Source organism: Pavona decussata, unplaced genomic scaffold, assembly GCF_977016875.1.
Source record: "Pavona decussata unplaced genomic scaffold, jaPavDecu1.1 SCAFFOLD_225, whole genome shotgun sequence".
In the NCBI taxonomy this organism is placed as follows: Eukaryota; Metazoa; Cnidaria; class Anthozoa; order Scleractinia; family Agariciidae; genus Pavona; species Pavona decussata.
The window spans coordinates 400,522-419,553 of NW_028145630.1; the positions used below are offsets into that span (position 1 = coordinate 400,522).

The 19,032-nt window shown below is 40.1% G+C and overlaps 3 protein-coding genes and 1 long non-coding RNA gene across 4 annotated transcripts; 1 reads left to right on the top strand and 3 right to left on the bottom strand.

Moving 5' to 3' along the window:
• Positions 1 to 408: 408 nt before the first annotated feature.
• On the bottom strand, positions 409 to 8,222 carry LOC146458919 (follistatin-related protein 5-like). The gene is made up of 5 exons (XM_085090145.1): positions 8,072 to 8,222; positions 4,691 to 4,853; positions 4,058 to 4,163; positions 3,531 to 3,696; positions 409 to 2,774 (listed from the first exon to the last, which is right to left on the bottom strand). The coding sequence occupies exons 1-5, from the start codon at positions 8,118 to 8,120 to the stop codon at positions 1,906 to 1,908; spliced, it is 1,353 nt and encodes a 450-aa protein (XP_084946271.1). The 5' UTR covers positions 8,121 to 8,222; the 3' UTR covers positions 409 to 1,905.
• Positions 8,223 to 8,710: 488 nt separating this feature from the next.
• LOC146458920 (uncharacterized) lies at positions 8,711 to 10,986 on the bottom strand. Its single transcript, XR_014858091.1, has 3 exons — positions 10,889 to 10,986; positions 10,184 to 10,258; positions 8,711 to 9,282 (listed from the first exon to the last, which is right to left on the bottom strand). It is a non-coding gene; the product is annotated as an uncharacterized LOC146458920 (long non-coding RNA).
• Positions 10,987 to 12,586: 1,600 nt separating this feature from the next.
• On the bottom strand, positions 12,587 to 18,993 carry LOC146458921 (uncharacterized). Its single transcript, XM_085090128.1, has 4 exons — positions 18,846 to 18,993; positions 15,182 to 15,749; positions 14,151 to 14,357; positions 12,587 to 13,658 (listed from the first exon to the last, which is right to left on the bottom strand). Exons 2-4 carry the CDS (start codon positions 15,746 to 15,748, stop codon positions 13,248 to 13,250), a joined length of 1,185 nt encoding a protein of 394 aa, XP_084946254.1. The 5' UTR covers position 15,749; positions 18,846 to 18,993; the 3' UTR covers positions 12,587 to 13,247.
• LOC146458922 (uncharacterized) lies at positions 16,823 to 17,474 on the top strand. Its single transcript, XM_085090169.1, has one exon. It carries the CDS (start codon positions 16,823 to 16,825, stop codon positions 17,354 to 17,356), a length of 534 nt encoding a protein of 177 aa, XP_084946295.1. The 3' UTR covers positions 17,357 to 17,474.
• Positions 18,994 to 19,032: the final 39 nt, after the last annotated feature.

Consider the following 19,032-nt stretch of genomic DNA (forward strand, 5'->3'; position numbering starts at 1 on the left):
CTGGTGAGAAGTATGTTAAATTTCGGAGTAGACCCTTCTCCAAAATGGCGGCCGAAAATTCAAATAAGTTAAAATTAAAAACGTATACCAGCACCTGGAAAAGCACTTTCACTTTAGTAACCTTGCAACGTTTCAGCATACCAGGTCTAATATCAGCTGAGAAAATGTAAGTTGAAAATGAAAAATTTACAGACTTTGTATGACTGGGGGTATGACGTATAGCCCCAGACATACAAACGTCTGTAAATTTGTCAAATTTCATCTTACATTTCCTAAGCTGATATTAACACCTAATGTGCTGAAACTTTGCAAGGTTACTAAAGTAAAGTTGTTCTTTAACTTTAACTCATTCAAATCTGTTGCCGCCATTTTGGAGAAGGGTCTGTTAGAAAAGTTAGAAAAAACAGGTTCTTAGTCAAATTTATTGAGCAGTTTTGACTAACATACAGCGAAGTCACTTTAAATCTCGGCGTCCTCGTCGTGGAAATTAAGTTACACTTGAGTTGTTGTATGAAGGCAAAATAAACCAAAATACTGCTAAATGTAACAAATGTGATTAAATGTGCAATAATTAAAAGACTAAGAATAACTGCGGTTAAATCTAGGAAATGGCTAGGAAATGCGGTTAAATCTAGGAAATGGCTAATGGTTTGTATATATTTTAGATAACCTGCGCTAAATATGGCTTGATCTTATGTGCGCAAAGGGAGTTCTAAAATGCAATTTTTTCTCAACTATTAAAAACAACTCAGCGAGCAATATTGGGATGTAAATAGCCAAATGGTAAGCCTCCCTTCCAGTTGGGATTTTTAAAGAATTATGTTGAGTTTGTTGTAAGTCTTTTTGAGTCATTTAGTGTCATCATTATGCATGAATTAACCTAACAATCGTGCAATTACGTGCAAACAACTTTAAAACCATCGTTCGTAAAGGCAAATACATTCTCTCCTCCTCAGAGGCTCAAGAGCTTCAGTTCCGCGTGGGAGAATCCGCTGAGAAAAGTGATTGCAGGCTTTTGTGCCTGTACTCACTTGGTTCAGCGGATATACATAACACCCCATCGAACCTCTGCGGAGGAGAGAGGCAAATACAAGTATACTAGTCAATAAAAATGTCAGATGTAAGCTTCATCACTGATTATTGTTCCTAGTCACCTGCTCTCCCAACCCACAAGGACTGGTCACGAGAAACAGTTACTCATACGCTCGGCCGGCTAATACAGAGTCAGGTGGCCTGGGAACGAGTATGCATTAACACTAGAGGAAATGTTTTCGGTTTATACGGGATGATATTAGTTCGACAACGTACGATGTTTACACTGTAAGACTATTCCAGACCCAGCAGTGCGTACACATTCCTCTGATAACGAACTGACCCTCACGTTACACTTGAGCCCTGCCCCGCATGCTGCAACAGGCCTACGACAGCGGCAAAATGAGTGCGCATGCTCCGCAGATTTGTGATTCGAGCGAGAAGCGATTATGAATGCTCCACTTCAATCGCCAAATTCACACCTGTTACCACAATATTTTTTTGTTGAATAAGATATGTTATAGAGGAAGTTCGAAGAACCTTTCCTGAAAGCGGCAACCTTATCTATTTTGATTTGCGCTTATCCCCGCGAAACAAAAACAAACAATGGGAATTTTAAAAATGCCGTCATTTCGCCGCGTAAGATTGCTCACGCGTGACGAGCATTTGCACTCATTTTGCCGCTGTGTCCGCCACAACATGCTTGGAATTCAGGCGTAACTTTTCTTATTGATATTCCGGATTGTCGCGATGACACCTGTTCGCTTCAGTCATTTGTACGTAAAAAGAAGCAAAAATCCCAACTTACATCATCCCAGAGTCGTCAACTTTCCCTCTAGGGTAAATCTGCGTTAAATCGGCTCTGCCTTATTTTTACCCAACAACCATGAAAACAACAGAGAGCAAGATAAAAATCAACATTTGCGAGTGATTAGTCTTTCCTGCGGCATTAGGACCAGTTTCTGTGGTTTTGAACACCGCGACCAACCCATCTCCTCCAACCACTCCGGACACCATCCCATGCAGCTGTCGGGTGGCGGTGTCGATGATGGCGAGGGACTGATCAGCGGTGGCGGGAGACACCAACCAATACTCTGATACTAACAAGGGGCGGTGCAGAGAGTGCATGCCCGGCCTGGAATACACGCTTCCAACGCCTTCAATGTAGCTGACTGCTGCGCCCTTACCGAACTCAAGCACATCCAGATCTAACACTGCTATCTTGTCGCTGTACACAAGGCTGATATAAGCAACAAAGGCCCGGCCTTGCTTGCCAGCCTTCTCGTCAAAAACCAGCCGACTCGCTCCCCCTGGTATATCGAGCGTCGATTTGAGCACTGGAGGGCTGTCTTTGTCAGAAATGATCAGGACATAGACCTTACTATCAAGGAGAAGGTTTAAGGTCACGTTGGAGGTTTTGTAAGTTGTAACGATAAAGCGACCGTCAGGCGAAGCATAGGGTATGCCAGTGAAATTCCACCTGCGAACAACCTGGTCTGTAGTGACGTCCATTTCCATCAATGCGCGTGATCCATAGCAATCAAAAAAGGCGTGTTTGTTCACAGAGCTGTAAGCAAGGTGGAAAGTTCCGGTACAGCCGTAGCTGGAAGCATTTACGAAGCCTTTGTATGACTTGGATTCAAGGTCGAGTTGATGGAGACCTGGATTGGACATGTGAGAGACGTAACCGACTTTGCCGTCTTTCAATTTCTGGTCAGCAAACATGAAGCCGTGGGAAAAACCTAAACAAGCACGTGATCAAGCAAATTAACAACGCAACTGTTCTAATTTACGGCCGCTTATAACAAAATCATAGCAAAAGTACTCTGAATAACACAATAAGGACGCAATGGAAGCAATGCCATGCACCGGAAGATCTGCAACCGTTTCCAAGCGCGAGAAAAAAATGTAACCGTTTCCAGGGGCGGAAAAATATGTAACCGGTTCCAAATGTGGAAAACATTCAGCCGGTTCCAAGTGCGACAAAACATGTAACAGGTTCCAAGCGCGGGAAAACATGTAACCGGTTCCAAGCGCGGGAAAACATGTAACCGCCGGTTCCAAGTGCGACAAAACATGTAACCGGTTTCAAGCGCGGGAAAACATGTAACCGGTTCCAAGCGCGAGAAAATATGTAACCGGTTCCAAGCGCGGGAAAACATACAAACGGTTCGAAGCGTGAGAAAAAATGCAACCGGTTCCAAGCGCTGGAAACATGCAACCGGTTCCAAGCGCGGGAAAACATGTAACCGGTTCTAAGCGCGGGAAAACATGCAAACGGTTACAAGCGCGGGAAAACTACAAGCGGTTCCAAGCGCGAGAAAGCATGTAACCGGTTCCAAGCGCGGAAAAACATGCAACCGGTTTCAAGCGCGGAAAAACATAAATTTAAAATTTGCTGAACAGCTGAAGAAAAAAGGAACGGTCCTTTATTGCTCCTGTATAAGGAGGATGCAGGCTCTGGTCGAGACGATGAAATTGCTTATGAAAGCACCAACCTGGTTGCACATGCGCCTTAATAGCCTTGTGAGACTTCTTCAGTTTCCCGGCGATGTTAATCACGTCAAAGGTGGAGTTAGTCCACGTGTGTACCCAGACCTCCTCTAGCCAGTGTAAGTAGTACAAATCATATGGGTACCCCCCTGTAGGAACTGTCTCAACAACCTACAAAGACAGAATCAACGGGGAAACGTAATTTAAGGAGTAGTATCTAGCAAGAGAAACATTTTCTCTTGCATCTATAGCTGCTACCTGTATATCTTACACTTTGAGACAACCTTGTGAATTACGTTTGTTTATATTTGCTATGTTGTAGTATTGTTTGGGTGTTATAAACATGCTTTCGTATTCACCCCCTCCCACCGCCGGGATTGAGTCCTGGCTGCAACCAATAAGATCTAAATTTTCTAACCAGGAAGCAAAGCACTAACTTCATCCCCAACTTCCGTAGATTGAGCTTGAAAAACTTGACGTATGCTGGTAATACAAACGATCAGATTGAATTGAGACAAGGAAAATCACTTACCTTTCCTTCCTCTACATCAATAATGTGAACCCGATTCCCAGGACTATCGCTGAAGAAAATGAGTTCACCTCTTGCCAACACCTCCCCTCCTATCGAACAGTTGTTTCTGTTAAAATTACAGGAAAATTAGAATGAACAAGGATGCAGAGAATACCCATTCAGTGGACTGATACTAGATTCGTTGGAATCTAACCAAATTAGACAGCGAGGTGCCAGTGCAGGCAAGGAACAAGTTCGCAAACAGATCCGCTTCTACACCGTACGTTGAATGTTAGCATAGTCAGTTGATTCACTTGTTGGAGATAGGGTGACAGGAGTAAACGTTTGTCGGGATCACATAAAAAAACGCCGTGGAAGGACGAGTCGAAGGAGAATAATTTTTTTCAACTGTACAAGTAATTTCAAACTTCATACCCATTGCCAAGTGTACGAAGGAGACTAATTTTTTTCAACTGTTCAACGGAAGTTATTTCAAATTTCATAACCATTGCTAAGTGTATAACCTATAGAAAACAAGAAAGATTTTATTTATCAGTTTGGGAGTGAAGATTGATGACCAAAAGAACTTTTTTCCGCCACTGATGATGATGATGATGACTAATGAATGCTTTGAACAAATTGAAAATATATTACCGTGAGAATTGGTTTCTCGATTTGGTACAAATACCCTCAGCGCCAATCGTGCTCAAAATTTGCTTGCTCTCTGGGTCTACGATGTAAATAGCTTCTGATCCAAAGACGTAAAACAACGTTTTTGGAGGCCTCACCGCTTCAGCTTCACCAACACTGCAATAAACTGAAGAAAACAAACAAACCAGTGAGCAAGATCTAAACAGGGGGAAGGTGGGTAAAAGAGACATGCTGATTCCACCAATTTGCGATACAAAAGAGGAAAACAAATCGCGGTGATCGAGTTCATAAAAACTGTGCCAAGACTGGCCAAGAGGACTAGTTACAACTTTTCATCCACGTGCTCAATCCGCCATCCGCAGGCAACCGGAACATTTTCAACGTCTTCATTCCGCCACAGGTATACCATCCTCTGGTGGAGCACAGGCTTACCCTGTTTACTACTACGCGCGGCTGAGATTTGTTTTCACAAGTGCGGTTTTACACATTAGGCTCCAAGTTTTTCACTATTATTCTTATGCTTGATTCTAACAAAATCTCACTATTATGCTCCAAAGGCGTCAATTCAAGTCAAGTTTATTGTGTAGATACACTTAGCTTTAGCGAGACAGCTCACCGGCTCGTTTTCGGGTATTACACTTGAAAATAAAATTAAAATAGTGAAACATCGTGGCTATATTCAAGTAACTAGAATAATCAAATGTAAACTGATCTATTCACATAGGAATAAAAAATTGCAATGAGTAAATTTCACGAGATGACATAAAAGCTATTATTGTTTGTACCATGCGATGGATGGGTAGAAAGTTATTGATCATAGTAAACTTGACAAGTCCAATTTTCTAATGCTATTTTCAAAAACCTTAAAAGATCGAATAGTGCTGTATGAGTCGGGTATTATATTCTAGGCGGCGCCGTAAAGCCCCACGATTTTAGGCCGTAAGTTGGGGTGTTGATTTTGGCCGCTTTAAAATGGCATTTCCTCTTAGTTCGTATTTATTGTTTCTATATCCGATTGATCAGTTCTTTGATGCTTTTTGGTGCATGTTCATTATTAGTAACATTAAAAAACCGTACAGAGTATTTTTGCGAGGCTTGGTTCACAAGTGATAGTAACCCTATAATCTGCCACTATTGTACTCCATTATGCTCACATAAAGAGTCATGATTTTTACTTTTCAATGCCGAGCAGCCCCCTATAATGCCGGATTCTTTTGCTTCACTATTAATGTTTACGTGTAAAACCACAAGAGCAGATTTCGATGAACCCTTGATCTTAATGGTTAAATAAAGTTTAAAATTAAACATTTATTATTATAGGGTTGATTTTTCACTGAAATTGTGGATAAATTTCGTTGTTCTTTGGACGATGATTCCGGAAACGGAGCTTTCCGAACGACGCACGAAGTACTGGAAGTGCTAGCTTGTAATGACGATAAGCGCACGGCTCATCTTGCGGGCCATTGCTGCTCATTGTTGTTAAATGGTTCTGATTTTAGGGAATGAGAAAGTTTCAGTAGGATGCGGAATTAGATTGCATAAAATTTTGTTTGCTCATATTTTTGGATGAACAATATCAATTAAACGTGGCTTCTCCAGACATCTTGTATATGTGTTTCTTTTAGCACATCCCAGACCTTCGTACAGACGCCATAGACGATAATCGATAACAATCAATAGCAATCGATTTCCGATACCACTCGATAGGAATCGATAAAGAAAAAAAGTTGTGAGTTGGAAATCGATAAGCAAATATCAACAAGCTGATACTAAAAGAATAAGAACAATAACAGAAATAATTTGGTATTTTTTATCGATGTTAAGCTTCAGCGCGGTTCAAAGAAGAAGAGGAAGTTGCGGCCAAAGTAGCGGTGTGCAACCCTCTAGTCTATAGCAACGCCATAAATATGAAGCAAAATAAACAACAAAATCAGTGTTTTTATAATTTCAGTTAATTGAAACGAATACTCCTCCAGGGACTTCTTGGGATTAGTGATTGTTATCAATTACTGTCGATTGCTATCGATTATTCTCCATTATCTCAATCGATAACAATCGATAATAAATTTTTTCTGTGAGTTCGATTGTTATCGATTACCGATTTCAATCGATATTGATATCGATTGACTACGCCTGGTATACATGTAAGGCTTTGTATTGAACGCTGAAACTGCTGAAACTCGTATTTTGGCTAACAACCAGCGTTGATCTGTTCACTATTCTTATCATATATTCTTATAGCTATTTTTAGCTCAATTTGTGTTGATTTATTGCTTTGGTTTAGATTTATTATGCATGTACATTTCTGTCACAAGAATATATTGTTTGCTCATGAATCAATGACACGTGTTTAAATAATAAAACTTACTTAGTTACTTACTTACGCCTGCGCGAGACTGTCTTTAAGTGTCAATTAATATTCAGGTCACGAAGGATTCTAAGCGAGGTGACTAATTGGTCAAAAACGTTTGGTTCTTCAGGAAGCATTCTAAAGCTCAAAATTTATTGGCAAAAACAAGTAGTGTAAAACTTCTTTCGCTTATTTTTATCATTAGATGTTTAAAAACAAGTAAAAAAAAAAAAATAGAAAAACCCTAATCAGGATTCAAAACAAAAATATAGAGTAGCGATCTCTGGTTGCATGGTTGGTTGGTATCTCTGAGTGTCCACGCGGGGACCACAGCCATCATCGACAAAGGAACTATCCGTACAAGAAAGACACTTGAATCTTGGCACTCAGCTAACATGATCGCGGCTGATAACAACGCATGCCCTTTTCGAAAACAATATAACATTCTTTTTAAACGAACATAAAAAACAAGATTGCGAAATTTGTGTCATTGTATCCAGTGTGTAGGAATTTATAGAAAAAAGAAGGGTCTGTGTGAGTTTAATGCGGCATGTTTTAAAATCAGTTATTTTATGTTACATGCAATAAATTTTGTGTTATGTTACCTCTAACTTCGGCATAAAATTTTTACATCACTTTTCGGGGCCGGGGAGCAATTGTTCCTATGGAAACCTGTAGTTTTAGACATCATAATGTCTCCGATCTGTAACAAAATACCGTACCTAACAACATTTGGCAGCGTGCCCTTAAAAACTTGCAGTCGCGGAATTAAATGAAGCAGAGGTTTGTTCTTGAAGGCACTGCTCCATCGTTCAACCTCGAAGTTAAGTCGAACAGCAGCGTATGCTTAAATATATTCGAAATATTCCTGAAGGAAAATTAGTGAGACTATATGTATTTCCTTTGATGGCTGTACGCACGCAATCCTGTCGTAAACAAGACACCAGTCACACCTCTAAAAGGCTTTCAAAAGGGTCATAAAGCAAAATATTGCACCCAATTCTCGTTCATTCTGGCTAATTTTGTTAACTCACCAAGGGTAATAACAGTAACTCCGACGAGTGTAGATGATAACGATGGCATCGCTGGAATTTTTGAGATAATCCTAGAGTTATCCAAAAGTTCGACGTGACTAACCAGTACACAACGGCGCTTCCACTTTCCGTAAAAATTGCCCTCCCGGCCCCCGCGGGGAGACGCGACTGTGTCTGGCAACCTCGTTCCCATTTCCCTTGTAAATTGGGAAGGGAAAAGACCTGGAACGAGGTTATGTGCCTGTCTTGGCCGAATTAGGAGTTTTCTGCTCGTTGCCAATGAGTACGTGTGGTACAAATGAGATTTTTATTGTATCGAGCACATGGGTGATTTCAATCTTTCCGACCCCGGGGAAGCGTATGCATAGAATTTTCTATTTTCCCACCCAGGGGAAAAACGGAGTAGCCTGCTTCCGTGGGCATTCCTGATCTCCACCCCGCGGAAACCACTGGCAGATGCATTAAGTAGAAGTAGTGTTAGTGTAGAATGTTCCCAGTTTTGAGGATTTTCTAAGATTTTGCTGTCCCGCTAGGTCACACGACCCAATTTACAAACGCTTTGCATACCACAATGAAAACATTGACTCTTTTATTATTATGAGTTTGAGAAAGTATGTTAACGTCTCCATTTGTGAGAAACAGATAACAATAAACAGCCTGTTTGCTTCCGCTTGTGAGTTTAGAACCTCCCTCAGTGTGTAATTCTGAATGTGAAGCACTCTAGTGTTGACACAAACAAAGGACTTGGAAAATTTTCTCTTCCTCAATGAGGGTTATTTTATTCGTCCAGCAACTAGTGAACTTCGTTAGAAACACAAATTGAAATTTTTGAAGTTACTAATTGAGAGTGCCGCGGCTACTGGTTACCCACAAAGCAGCCTCGTTTGCAGATCTCTCTCTCTGTTTAATTAAGATCATATGTACCATAGTGGATAAGATAGAGACACTATAATTTCGAGCAATTGATTCTGAAATCTAGATGAAAGCACCAGAAGACCATTTACTAACTAAGCGGTTTATGCTTTTAAGGAAAGATAAATTCGGCATCTCAGGTTTTTTTCGTCGTTTGATCAGTAGGAGTCTGCTGGTTATCAGCGGTCTCTTTCTTTTCTAGTTTTTTCTCGGCTTTGATGACGTCACGATCTGGCTGATTGAGCCACCAGTCCCAGGCCCACGGCGACCAGCTATTGTACGCAGACGGCAGCGCAGACCTGAAATGTGTCACACACACATTTACAATGTCGTAAAGTAGTACTGAAAAGTTTATTACGTAATTTTAACAGGTCAATAAAGAGATTTAGAATCGCGTTCAAGGCAAACGGCAAACGTGAGATTCGCGTTTATGTTTTCTTGAAAAGATGAGTACACAGATGAGAACAGTGCAAAATAAAACTACTCGACGGTACTGAGGAACTGAAAACAGCGCGCGGCAAAAGAACGGTAAACATGGTCACGTGGTCATTTCTGTCGGTTGCCTTATTTTATATACGCGTAAACCATGACATCCTGTGTGAATGCAGTTCTAAATCGGTCAGGTCCAAGATGTTATAATCGAACTCGCTCCGCTCTTTCAGAACTTCCTATGGCTCCTGATTTAGCGTCTGACTTAGATTAGTAAAAAGTCATTCTGTCCGATCTTATTTTGCGATACAGTAATTCAACTACTTTGACAGAGCTTAGAACTCACACAGTAAGCAAATCATCTCAGTTGGTTTCCCTGTGGAGTTGTCTTTGGAAGACTTCCCATGCCATTTCCTTGATATTGTCTCAGTTTGATGACGAGGCTTCTAGCTCTTATTTTGAGGCTCTCTTGTTTGGGGTCCATGATAATTTTTTTTTATTTAAACATATTTTATTGTCGAAGTTTGCCCTAAGAGAAAAAAAAAACTCATCGAGAGGGCTCACTTCGAAATAACATTGAATTGAAAAAATTAACATTAAATAATAATTAGTCAGAGCGGCAGCAAAATTAACAAAAAGCAGCATTAAGCAATGCTAACAGGTGGAAAATATACATCTAGGTACTTTTATAAAATCTCTTCGATTCAGATATAAAAGACTGGACATGAAAAAATAGATCATTATTTTGCTAAATTTTAAAACCAATCTTACCTGTGAGGTGTTGTAGTCTCTAGTGGTACAATAACCATTGCATCCATTAAATCTTCTTGTTTTGGATTCTTCCACCTGCAGAATTAAGATGGGAATTTTCATTCTAGTATGAAATGTTTTTAATTGGCCGTGGAGAGCAATGTGGTTCATACTTCGGATTAAAATATTTCTAGATCGTTATGATGTACTTCGACTGCCATTAAAAAACCCGTCGTGTTTGAGCGTAACACAACAGAACTATAGATATGATGCGGGCGATTTCCTAAAATTTGTTTGACGGAAGAGACTGCATGAAGTTCCAGTTATTTTAGAACGTGAACTACAATGTCAATGATACTTTTCTCTAGTCAGTGCAGATCTGAACAAAGTATCAAATTTTCGAATTGGCGTCCATCTATGTACCTCTTATTTCGTAGCTCGGAGGATCCAAAACATTTTCATCACGATTTCGATCATTTATACTTTGGATGGAAATAGTAAATATCATTCGGGAATGATGAAGTCATATAGGAAATTAAAGTATTTTTAAAATTCTAAGAGAATGTTTGGCATTTTTTAAAATTAAATAGTCTGAATAGTTTACTTTGCACTGATTGATTTTCCAAAGACGAATTAATGACCATTTCTTCAAACTTTTTGTTCTCGATTTTCTTGTTCTTTTTGCTAAGAAACGTTCGGTTCTTAATAAAATTATCAAATGCTTACCTGCTTCTTCAAATCACAAAGTTGTGAATGTCAAGAGCTTTGCTCCACTGTAAATGAATCAGTTTTCAAAGCGTTGTTTATAGACGCTGATTTAAATCAGGGTAAAATCCACCCGCTTTCCAAATCTCTGTATTAGTAAACAACATTAATAAACAATACTGTATTGACATTAATCCTTGAATCGCACTTGTTACGATTGTTAGAAAACCAGTCCCAAGAACTAACCAATCAAAAACACAACAAAACAAGTTATTTGGTTCGTTCTTTAAATGATCTTTTCACGTGAAAAATGTTGTCTGAACCGCAGAAGACGTATTTTAACTCAAATGGATAACGGAGTTAGTTTCTGTAGAAACTGTGGTGCTGCGTCAGTGGGGAGTAGAAACGGATGTTTGGTTTTGGTTTTGGTTGATAAGTAAAGCTAGAAAAAGTGGCCACCGTAAAGAGATTCGAGTGCTGACGGTTCGAGTGTTAGCCCGTCTATCCGAAGAGCTATAATTATAACGCTCGAAACGTCAGCACTCGAATCTCTTTGCGGTGGCCAAATTGCTTTATCAACCCTGTCGACAAAACCAAACATTCGTATTTTATTTCAGGCTTCGAACATGTGTTCCTTTAAGTATTCTTGTTTTATTTGTCATGGTTATTAACTTATATATTGGCAGTTAAAACGAAAGAGATCAGTGGATCCTGATTGCTTAACGTTGAGTAGAGTAGAGTTCCTCTTCTTGCCTTAACTGCGATTCCATAAAAGGAAAGAAAGCCTTCTTATTTTGGAAGTTGCGGTTTTCTAAAGACTGTCGGTAAATACAACAACAGCAAGTCACGTGTGGAGCCACGTTTGGTCAATCACAAAACAGAACAAATAGCGCACTGGGCCAATCAGAATTCAGGATAAAAAAAATACAACCGTTGAAAAGCGCGGGAAATGTGCAACGGGTGGCGATTCCTGTACGCCCATCTCCCAGGCTTTCACGGTCATTTCGTTTCAGTGACTATCAGATACTGACAAATGGCCGGCAGCGAAACGGATTGACCGGGTCAAAAGACAATTTAGTAGTGTCGTACGTGCAGTCTCTCGTGTAAAGCACGGGGAAACGCTGATTTACATCATAAAAAGCCAGTTTCACAAATGATGTTTATTGATAGGGCTTAATTCAAATTACATCTTCAGAGTAAGAAGCATTTAACGTGATGCGAAAAAAAAAACAATCTAAATCTACATGCCAAAGGCTTGAACACAAAAGCATTTCATAAATACGTCACAAAAGGTCTTGACAGTGTGTCCTTGTGTATACTGTTAGATGTTCATCACAATGCAGCTATGTACAAAATTGGCATGGAACTATGCAATTTACAAAATTTTCTAGTCTTATATATTCCCGGTGTAGGCAATTGAACGTAATCAAACGGAATTTCAATCGAATTATCAATCTATTGTCAGCACTGGGATGTCTGTCGGTTATCTGTGCGATCACAGGGTCGAAACGACTCAATATCTTGTACACATCATTGGATCCCTTGTCCCAAAAGCATGACGAATTGATCCCTGATACTTGAAACATTGGACTGGTATGCGCTAGAAGGGTAATGGAAGAAGTGACTCTGACGCGCGCGCCAATTGCGTGGCTCCCCGCTTCACGCGCGTGCCCGATTTACTCTCTTCTCTCGTTTTACCCTGAAAATTAAAAGATAGAATTGTTGAAACGTCGGTGTTTATTTCACATTCCAGTGCTTAATTATAAATTACTAAATTCTTGCTTTTCTATCCGGAGGCGCGGCACAGTATACATATTGCTATCAAGTACACGGTTTCTGCAGTCCCCCATCTAATTCTACAAACCTCGTAAGGACCCTGTGAATGGCACGTCTTTAATTATAAACTACAATAAACAGAATTAAGTTAAGCTCGCCTCGATAGTTATTCATTTGCTTCCTAAACGTAAAGAATATGGTGACAAACCATATGCGCGAAGCTCACCTGTCTGCAACTAACAAAATAACGCATGCGGACTTTTTCACAGGAACAACGGGCTAAATACTTAGTGGGAGCTACGCCACTTGAAAAAAAAAACTGAAGTGGAGAGTTTCGTAGTTTTTCTAAGTTTTCGTTTTCTAAATAGTGAAAAGTGGCGCAATTTTACGAAAAAACAAAACAAAAATTAAACATATCTTGACTTTACACTGATGCACCTCACGAGTTACTCCACTCCACTATCATAGAAGAAAAATAAAGACTTCTTGCAGATTACAGTGTAGAGCTAGCAGTGGAGTAGATACAAATGTTCTGAAAGATATATGGAATAAACTCATTCGCCAGTGCTATAACATGGCACTCAAAACGTTTATGAAGCTGCACTCATTCAGCTGTCAAATACGCCAAAATCAATCGGTCTCCTTTAAAGCTGAGGCGGCCATGTTGGACAGCCAAGTTGTCCAGTACAAGAACATCTCTCTTCCGCCAGGGAAATCCAACAGCATTTCGCCAACCGGTCGCTCGTACGTGCTCAACCACTTCCGGTTCTATCTCACTTCCGTCACCATAAAGCGCATGGGTTGGGTACATGTGGTCAGGCAGCGTGACACCTTCAAACATGGGTGACTCTTTGTAGTATGTGTTGTGATGCACGTTGGGTTGCGTGAACCAAATTTTGCGGCCTGTGATTGGGTGAGTCGCTAGCGGCGGAAGCGAGTACCAGTAAGCCAAATTTCCAGTACCCTTCTCCCATTCATAACTGAAATTTTCTCTCTCCAAGTATTCTTCCACTTTCTATAAAAGAGGAAGAGAACTTGTCAAAAAAAATTCTTTACAATCCCATCAATATTCCGCCATAAGTTTAACGTAAAGAAGCAGTCGAGCTTTGAGACTCCAATGCATTGTTCCGGGAAAAGCAGAAAACAGACCAGCATGACTTCTGAGGCTTCTAGGTTTAAACAAATGTCCTATAATGAGTATTATCTGTCAGATGTCTTATGGGTGCCTTAGAATCCTATAATAAAATTGTTTAAACTAGATACTGATAAATAAATAAATAAATAAATAAATAAATAAATAGATAAATAAAGGGGTAAGTTTCTAAAGAAATTGTGGTGCTTCATCGGTGGGAGAATGGAAATGAATGTTAGTTTTTATCAAGGTAACATGGCCACCGTAAAGAGATTCGAGAGCTGACGTTTCGAGCTTTAGCCCTTCGTCGCTAACCGACAACCATTAAAAAGCTTCAAAGTACCCTCCCACCCACCCAGGGGGAAGCTGTCATACCTTTGGGTCATCTGTCATAAACGACTGTTGCCATGATGCATAGGGCTTGTGTTTTTCATCAGGTAAATATCGTGTGTACCGGATCTGCTTCTCTTCCAGCTTCTTCACAATTTCGGGATCAAGTTGGGCGAACACCTCACTGTTTCTGACCAGCGGTGTTACCCCTCCCCACTCTTCGTTGGGCTCCGTCAGGCAGAAGAAAATAACCTGCGCACAAAAGAAAATGCGGTTTGTGACAAATGTCGGCCATGAAAGAACATGTTAGCAGACCACCATTACATGAATTTGTAGGCAATACAGACTTGTTCAGTAAGCTTATGCTTAATGACGCAACGAAGGCGGAGTTAGCCCGATGGTGGGAGGAAGGTCAAACACGCCTCTTGGCTCGACTGGCTTGATCCACTTGGACCTGGGCGGCTACTAGCGGACTTTGGATGTGAGATGATAGATAGCTAACGAGAAATGTAGCGCTGAGTTGGCTATCATAAAGTCACAGCCAACAAGCGCGAGTGGAATAATTGTTTTATTGAAAACTTATTTCATTTTGCATGAAAGACCAGAAGATGATCTAATGGCCGCTCTTTTTAGTGCTTGGTATACTGGCTGCTATTGAAAACTGGATCATTGTATAATGCAATTCCAGGGATTTGATTGGCTTAGCGGCAATTGTATATGAGCCATTATACCATGCCCGAGAACTAACGACCATTGATTGTCTTCTAATATCCCATGGCCACTAAGTCAATCAAAGCTCTAAAATTGTTTCATCCAATGACAGGTTTTAATAACAGGATAACTAGCTGTCTAACTGGTTGAAAACTATTCATACTTAAAAACTCTCTTTATTGATGCGTATTGAGTTGCAGCAGGTGGCATCGTTAACTTTCTATGCAAATATCACATACTTGTCCCAGTTGAGAATCAAGGAAATAAAGGGTCAACGGACATAGTTTTATCTCAAACTAAACTCTCCCAACTAGCAAAACAAAAACTACATAGAGGTTAGCAAGGAGAATTAAGTTCGATTGTACCTTCTTTGGGTGAACAGGTGAACATGCCATCTCGTTGTGCAGCTCAATGTTAAAATCCGGCGGGTCACTAGTGGATAAGTACACTTCCGTTTCGCCTTCCGCCAGGTATCTGTTTCCGGTTCCTCCTTCATAAGTCGTCGGCTTGTACCCAAGATTAGAGGCGAACGTTGCAAAATCCTTTGCCTCGAATAAGGGCAGATTACGAAACAGGACAGCGTTGTATTCTGGGAGTACTTTGTTGAGCTGTTCGCGGCAAAGCTGACCCCATTTCTCAACGCTCACGTGACTAGTTGCGTCTGCACGCAAGGCATAGGGAAGTCCTTGTCGAGCGGGTGCGAGGAACTCTGGGAAACTCTTGCCTTGGGAACCTGGCAAATATTTTCTTCCTGCGAGGCGGTGTCTGAATTTTAGCGCTATATCTTCAGGTGGTATTGGAGTAAAAAACGAATCATTTTCGGCAACTTGAGGCTTGGAAACAAGAGACCGTGATTGTACGATGCAGTATAGAATAGCTCTCGTTCCCTGGCATGATGGATTTCTCAGGAAGACAAATTTTGACAACAGCATCCTGGAAAATGGTATTCAAACAGTGAACATAAGATGAAGTCTTGACGCGGCTAAGTTCATCTGCTATTTAAAATTTAAGGTAGCAGATATAGTGTAGTCATTTAACTTCCGTTCATCGGGACCAAGTTGTTTGAAAGCCAATAAAGGCCTATCTGTGGTATAATATAGTTAAACAACACTTAGGCTATATTTTTCGTCTATAAAAGTAACAAAATTCAAAGGTTACGCTAATTTCGGAATAACTTAATCCTATTTTATACTACTTATAACGCTTTTCCGACCAACAGGACAAGGGAAACAAACGTTTACTTACAAGGGGAGGGGGCGATGGTGTGGTTCTTTTACTTTCCCCATAAACTTGCCTAAAAGGCGCCCTATTCAAATGAAATTGTATAAAGTATTTCAGTTCCAGGACTGCAGAAAACAGGAAATGGTACTAAAGTCTGATATCAAAATCTGATTTCAAGGCCGGCCACTGGTATCTCTTCGGAGTCCCTTTGAAAACTACTATATTGTCTGCTTCTGTTGTAGAGAGAATTCTATTTATGAGTACTAGTTCGATGAATCTCTCTCGTTATAATTGGAAACTACCCTGAGGTTTTTCTCCTGTTATAAGAAAGATTTTCAGTTGCAATTCGTGAGTAGAGATATACTGAGCATGCGTAAGGTGATAGTGGAATCCAGAGCTCTTCGATTCTTGATTCCGTGGGCATGCGCAAAAGACTGTAGATCTGACACATATTTTAAGATGCAATATTTTTAGACCCCTGCGGCAGCATACTGCTCAATATTATCTTCTGTCCTTTTAACCTGAACAAAGTTAATCGCAACAGTGAAAGGTTAAAACAAACAGGGCTGTCCATTTTTTAAGAAAATTCGGGTAAAGCCTTTTAGGTAAATATTATGACTTTGATAGAGAAGTATCCGTTACAAATTACAGAAAAAGAAAACGGGCTGGGGGGTGTTTGTGTTATTTTCGGTACGCCCAGCGTTGCCAAGCTTTGCCATCTTCTTCGTCTACTTCGATGCCCTTAACACAGTCCTTGAAGGGTAACACTAATCTCACAATCTCCGATGGTACGTCTGGTGATGGACAGAGCATCTGCAGAGCCCTGTCCATCACCAGACGTACCATCGGAGATTGTGAGATTAGTGTTACCCTTCAAGGACCAGTCGTCAGCTAATCATGTTAAACAACAACTGAACAGTCTAAGCTCGAAGTTAAGCGTGACTGTCCAACCAGTGTTTGTTAGCCCTAAGCTCGAGCAACAACTTAAGCAACACGAATTTAAGCCCCCTATTGTTAACCAACAATGTATTGTCTATGAATTTAAATGTAACCTGTGTGATGCAGGGTATGTGGGTTATACACGTGGTCACTTACACGAGCGTGTAGAAGGGCACACTAGAAAATCATCTTCTAGTTACAAACACTACAACCTCCAATACAATAGTGAAATGCCTGAACGTTTCATCGAGCAATTCAACGTCATCGCGAAATGTAGCGGCAAATTTGATTGCCTCGTCAAAGAAATGCTGTATATTCGCATGCGTAAGCCAACACTGAACGTGCAAACGGATTCCATCCGCGCCAAGGTGTTTGTTTAAGCCGTTCATTCTAATTTATGCTTTTCTTGTACCTTTCCTTATTTGCATGTTTTTAAACTAGTCTCTTGATAATGGAGTCACCATGACCCCGAAACGTCGAGTAATAAATCTTTCCTGGTATTTTTTCATGAAAATTAGCCCTACTAGTCTCGTCAGCATGTGCAAAATTCAAAAGAATTTTTACTCTGAGATGAGGTTAGTAGGGCTAATTAACATATATTGAAAAAAATAATAAATCGGCCGCCATTTATGAAAAAGGTCTATTGAGTGTCGTAAAACCAAAATCAAAGTAATTACTCTGGCCAATCACAACGGGTGCAATCAGCGTAATGAACCAATCAGAATTCAAAGCAAATACATGTATCCGGCGCCAAGCGCGGGAAAACACGGGCGAGAGAGGCACGATTGGTTTTGGTTTTACATCTTATTGGTTGAGAAAGCGGCGCGAATTTAATCAACCAATCACAGAGTGTAGTAATGCAAAACCAAAGAAAAAACGCAATTACTTTCGACACTCAATTGAAAACCGCTCTATCAGCTTTTATTTGCGACAACAAACATGTTTATTATATTAGAACTTTTTAAAATGTTATCTTGCTAGTTACACCGGCTCACTTTTCTTCTTACCGTCAGTAGGAGCCTTGAAAAGCCAACCACTTCTTCGTTAAGCACTGGCTATGTGATTGTCGGGTTTAAAATGCGAGTGTTCACAAACTCCAAAACACAATGAAACAGCGTTTCCCTAATTTAAGTCTCATATCTTTTAAATCTCTGGGGATATTGGAATTAATGTTTGGACCAACATTTATGCAAAAACCGATCGTTCTTTGAGTGTCAGTTACACAAGCCAAGATCACCAAAATCACAGTGAATAAAGTTCGTGTTTTGACAAACAAACACGTTTTTCTTTTCTATTTTACGTTTTCGGATTTTTGAAAGCCATACCATTTAAAGTGAGGTTATTTCGAATGCCCAAGCTCTGTGATCCATTCGTTAGCTAAGCAATCTTAGATTGATACTATACTCTAACTTTTGGACAGTAATGGAAATCGAACTCTCAAGAGCTGAAGAGATTAAATACAAACAGGACATAAATTCAACTGCCGATTGTCACTTAACTATTATAAAAGTCCAGTATTTAAATATTTGAGCAAAAAGTTGGAGTGTAAACTGCATTCAGAGGCCAAAGGAACAAGCATACAACCCTAATTACTTTCCAAGTTCTATACAAGACAAATTATGTACGATTAATGTGAAAATGTTACACCGGTTGGTCTGTACTTTTAGGAGGAAAGCCGACGTAGGGCAACTGATGTTTCAGACCACGGCTTTTGATAAGTTTGTATAATTATAGTGGTGCTTTTCTAACTGTGAATTGCTTTGACTAGCAAGTAATCTACTTAATTGCCAATTACAACGAACCACAAAGTTCTCAACCGATAGCCCGATATATTAAGCACACTACACATTGAGTCAACAGACACTTTACCTCGTCAAAGGGTCATTCCACGGGAGTCTTCAAGGCTTTTGCTATTCTCAGAGACTGCGTAAAATTTAGTTCCGATGTTGAAGTGACTTTCAAACCCTTCAAAGCCTCATTAACACTAATATTGCTAGCTGCGGCGTCAAAAGTACAAATATTTTGCCTTTTATACTTAATTATATTAGGGCTTGCC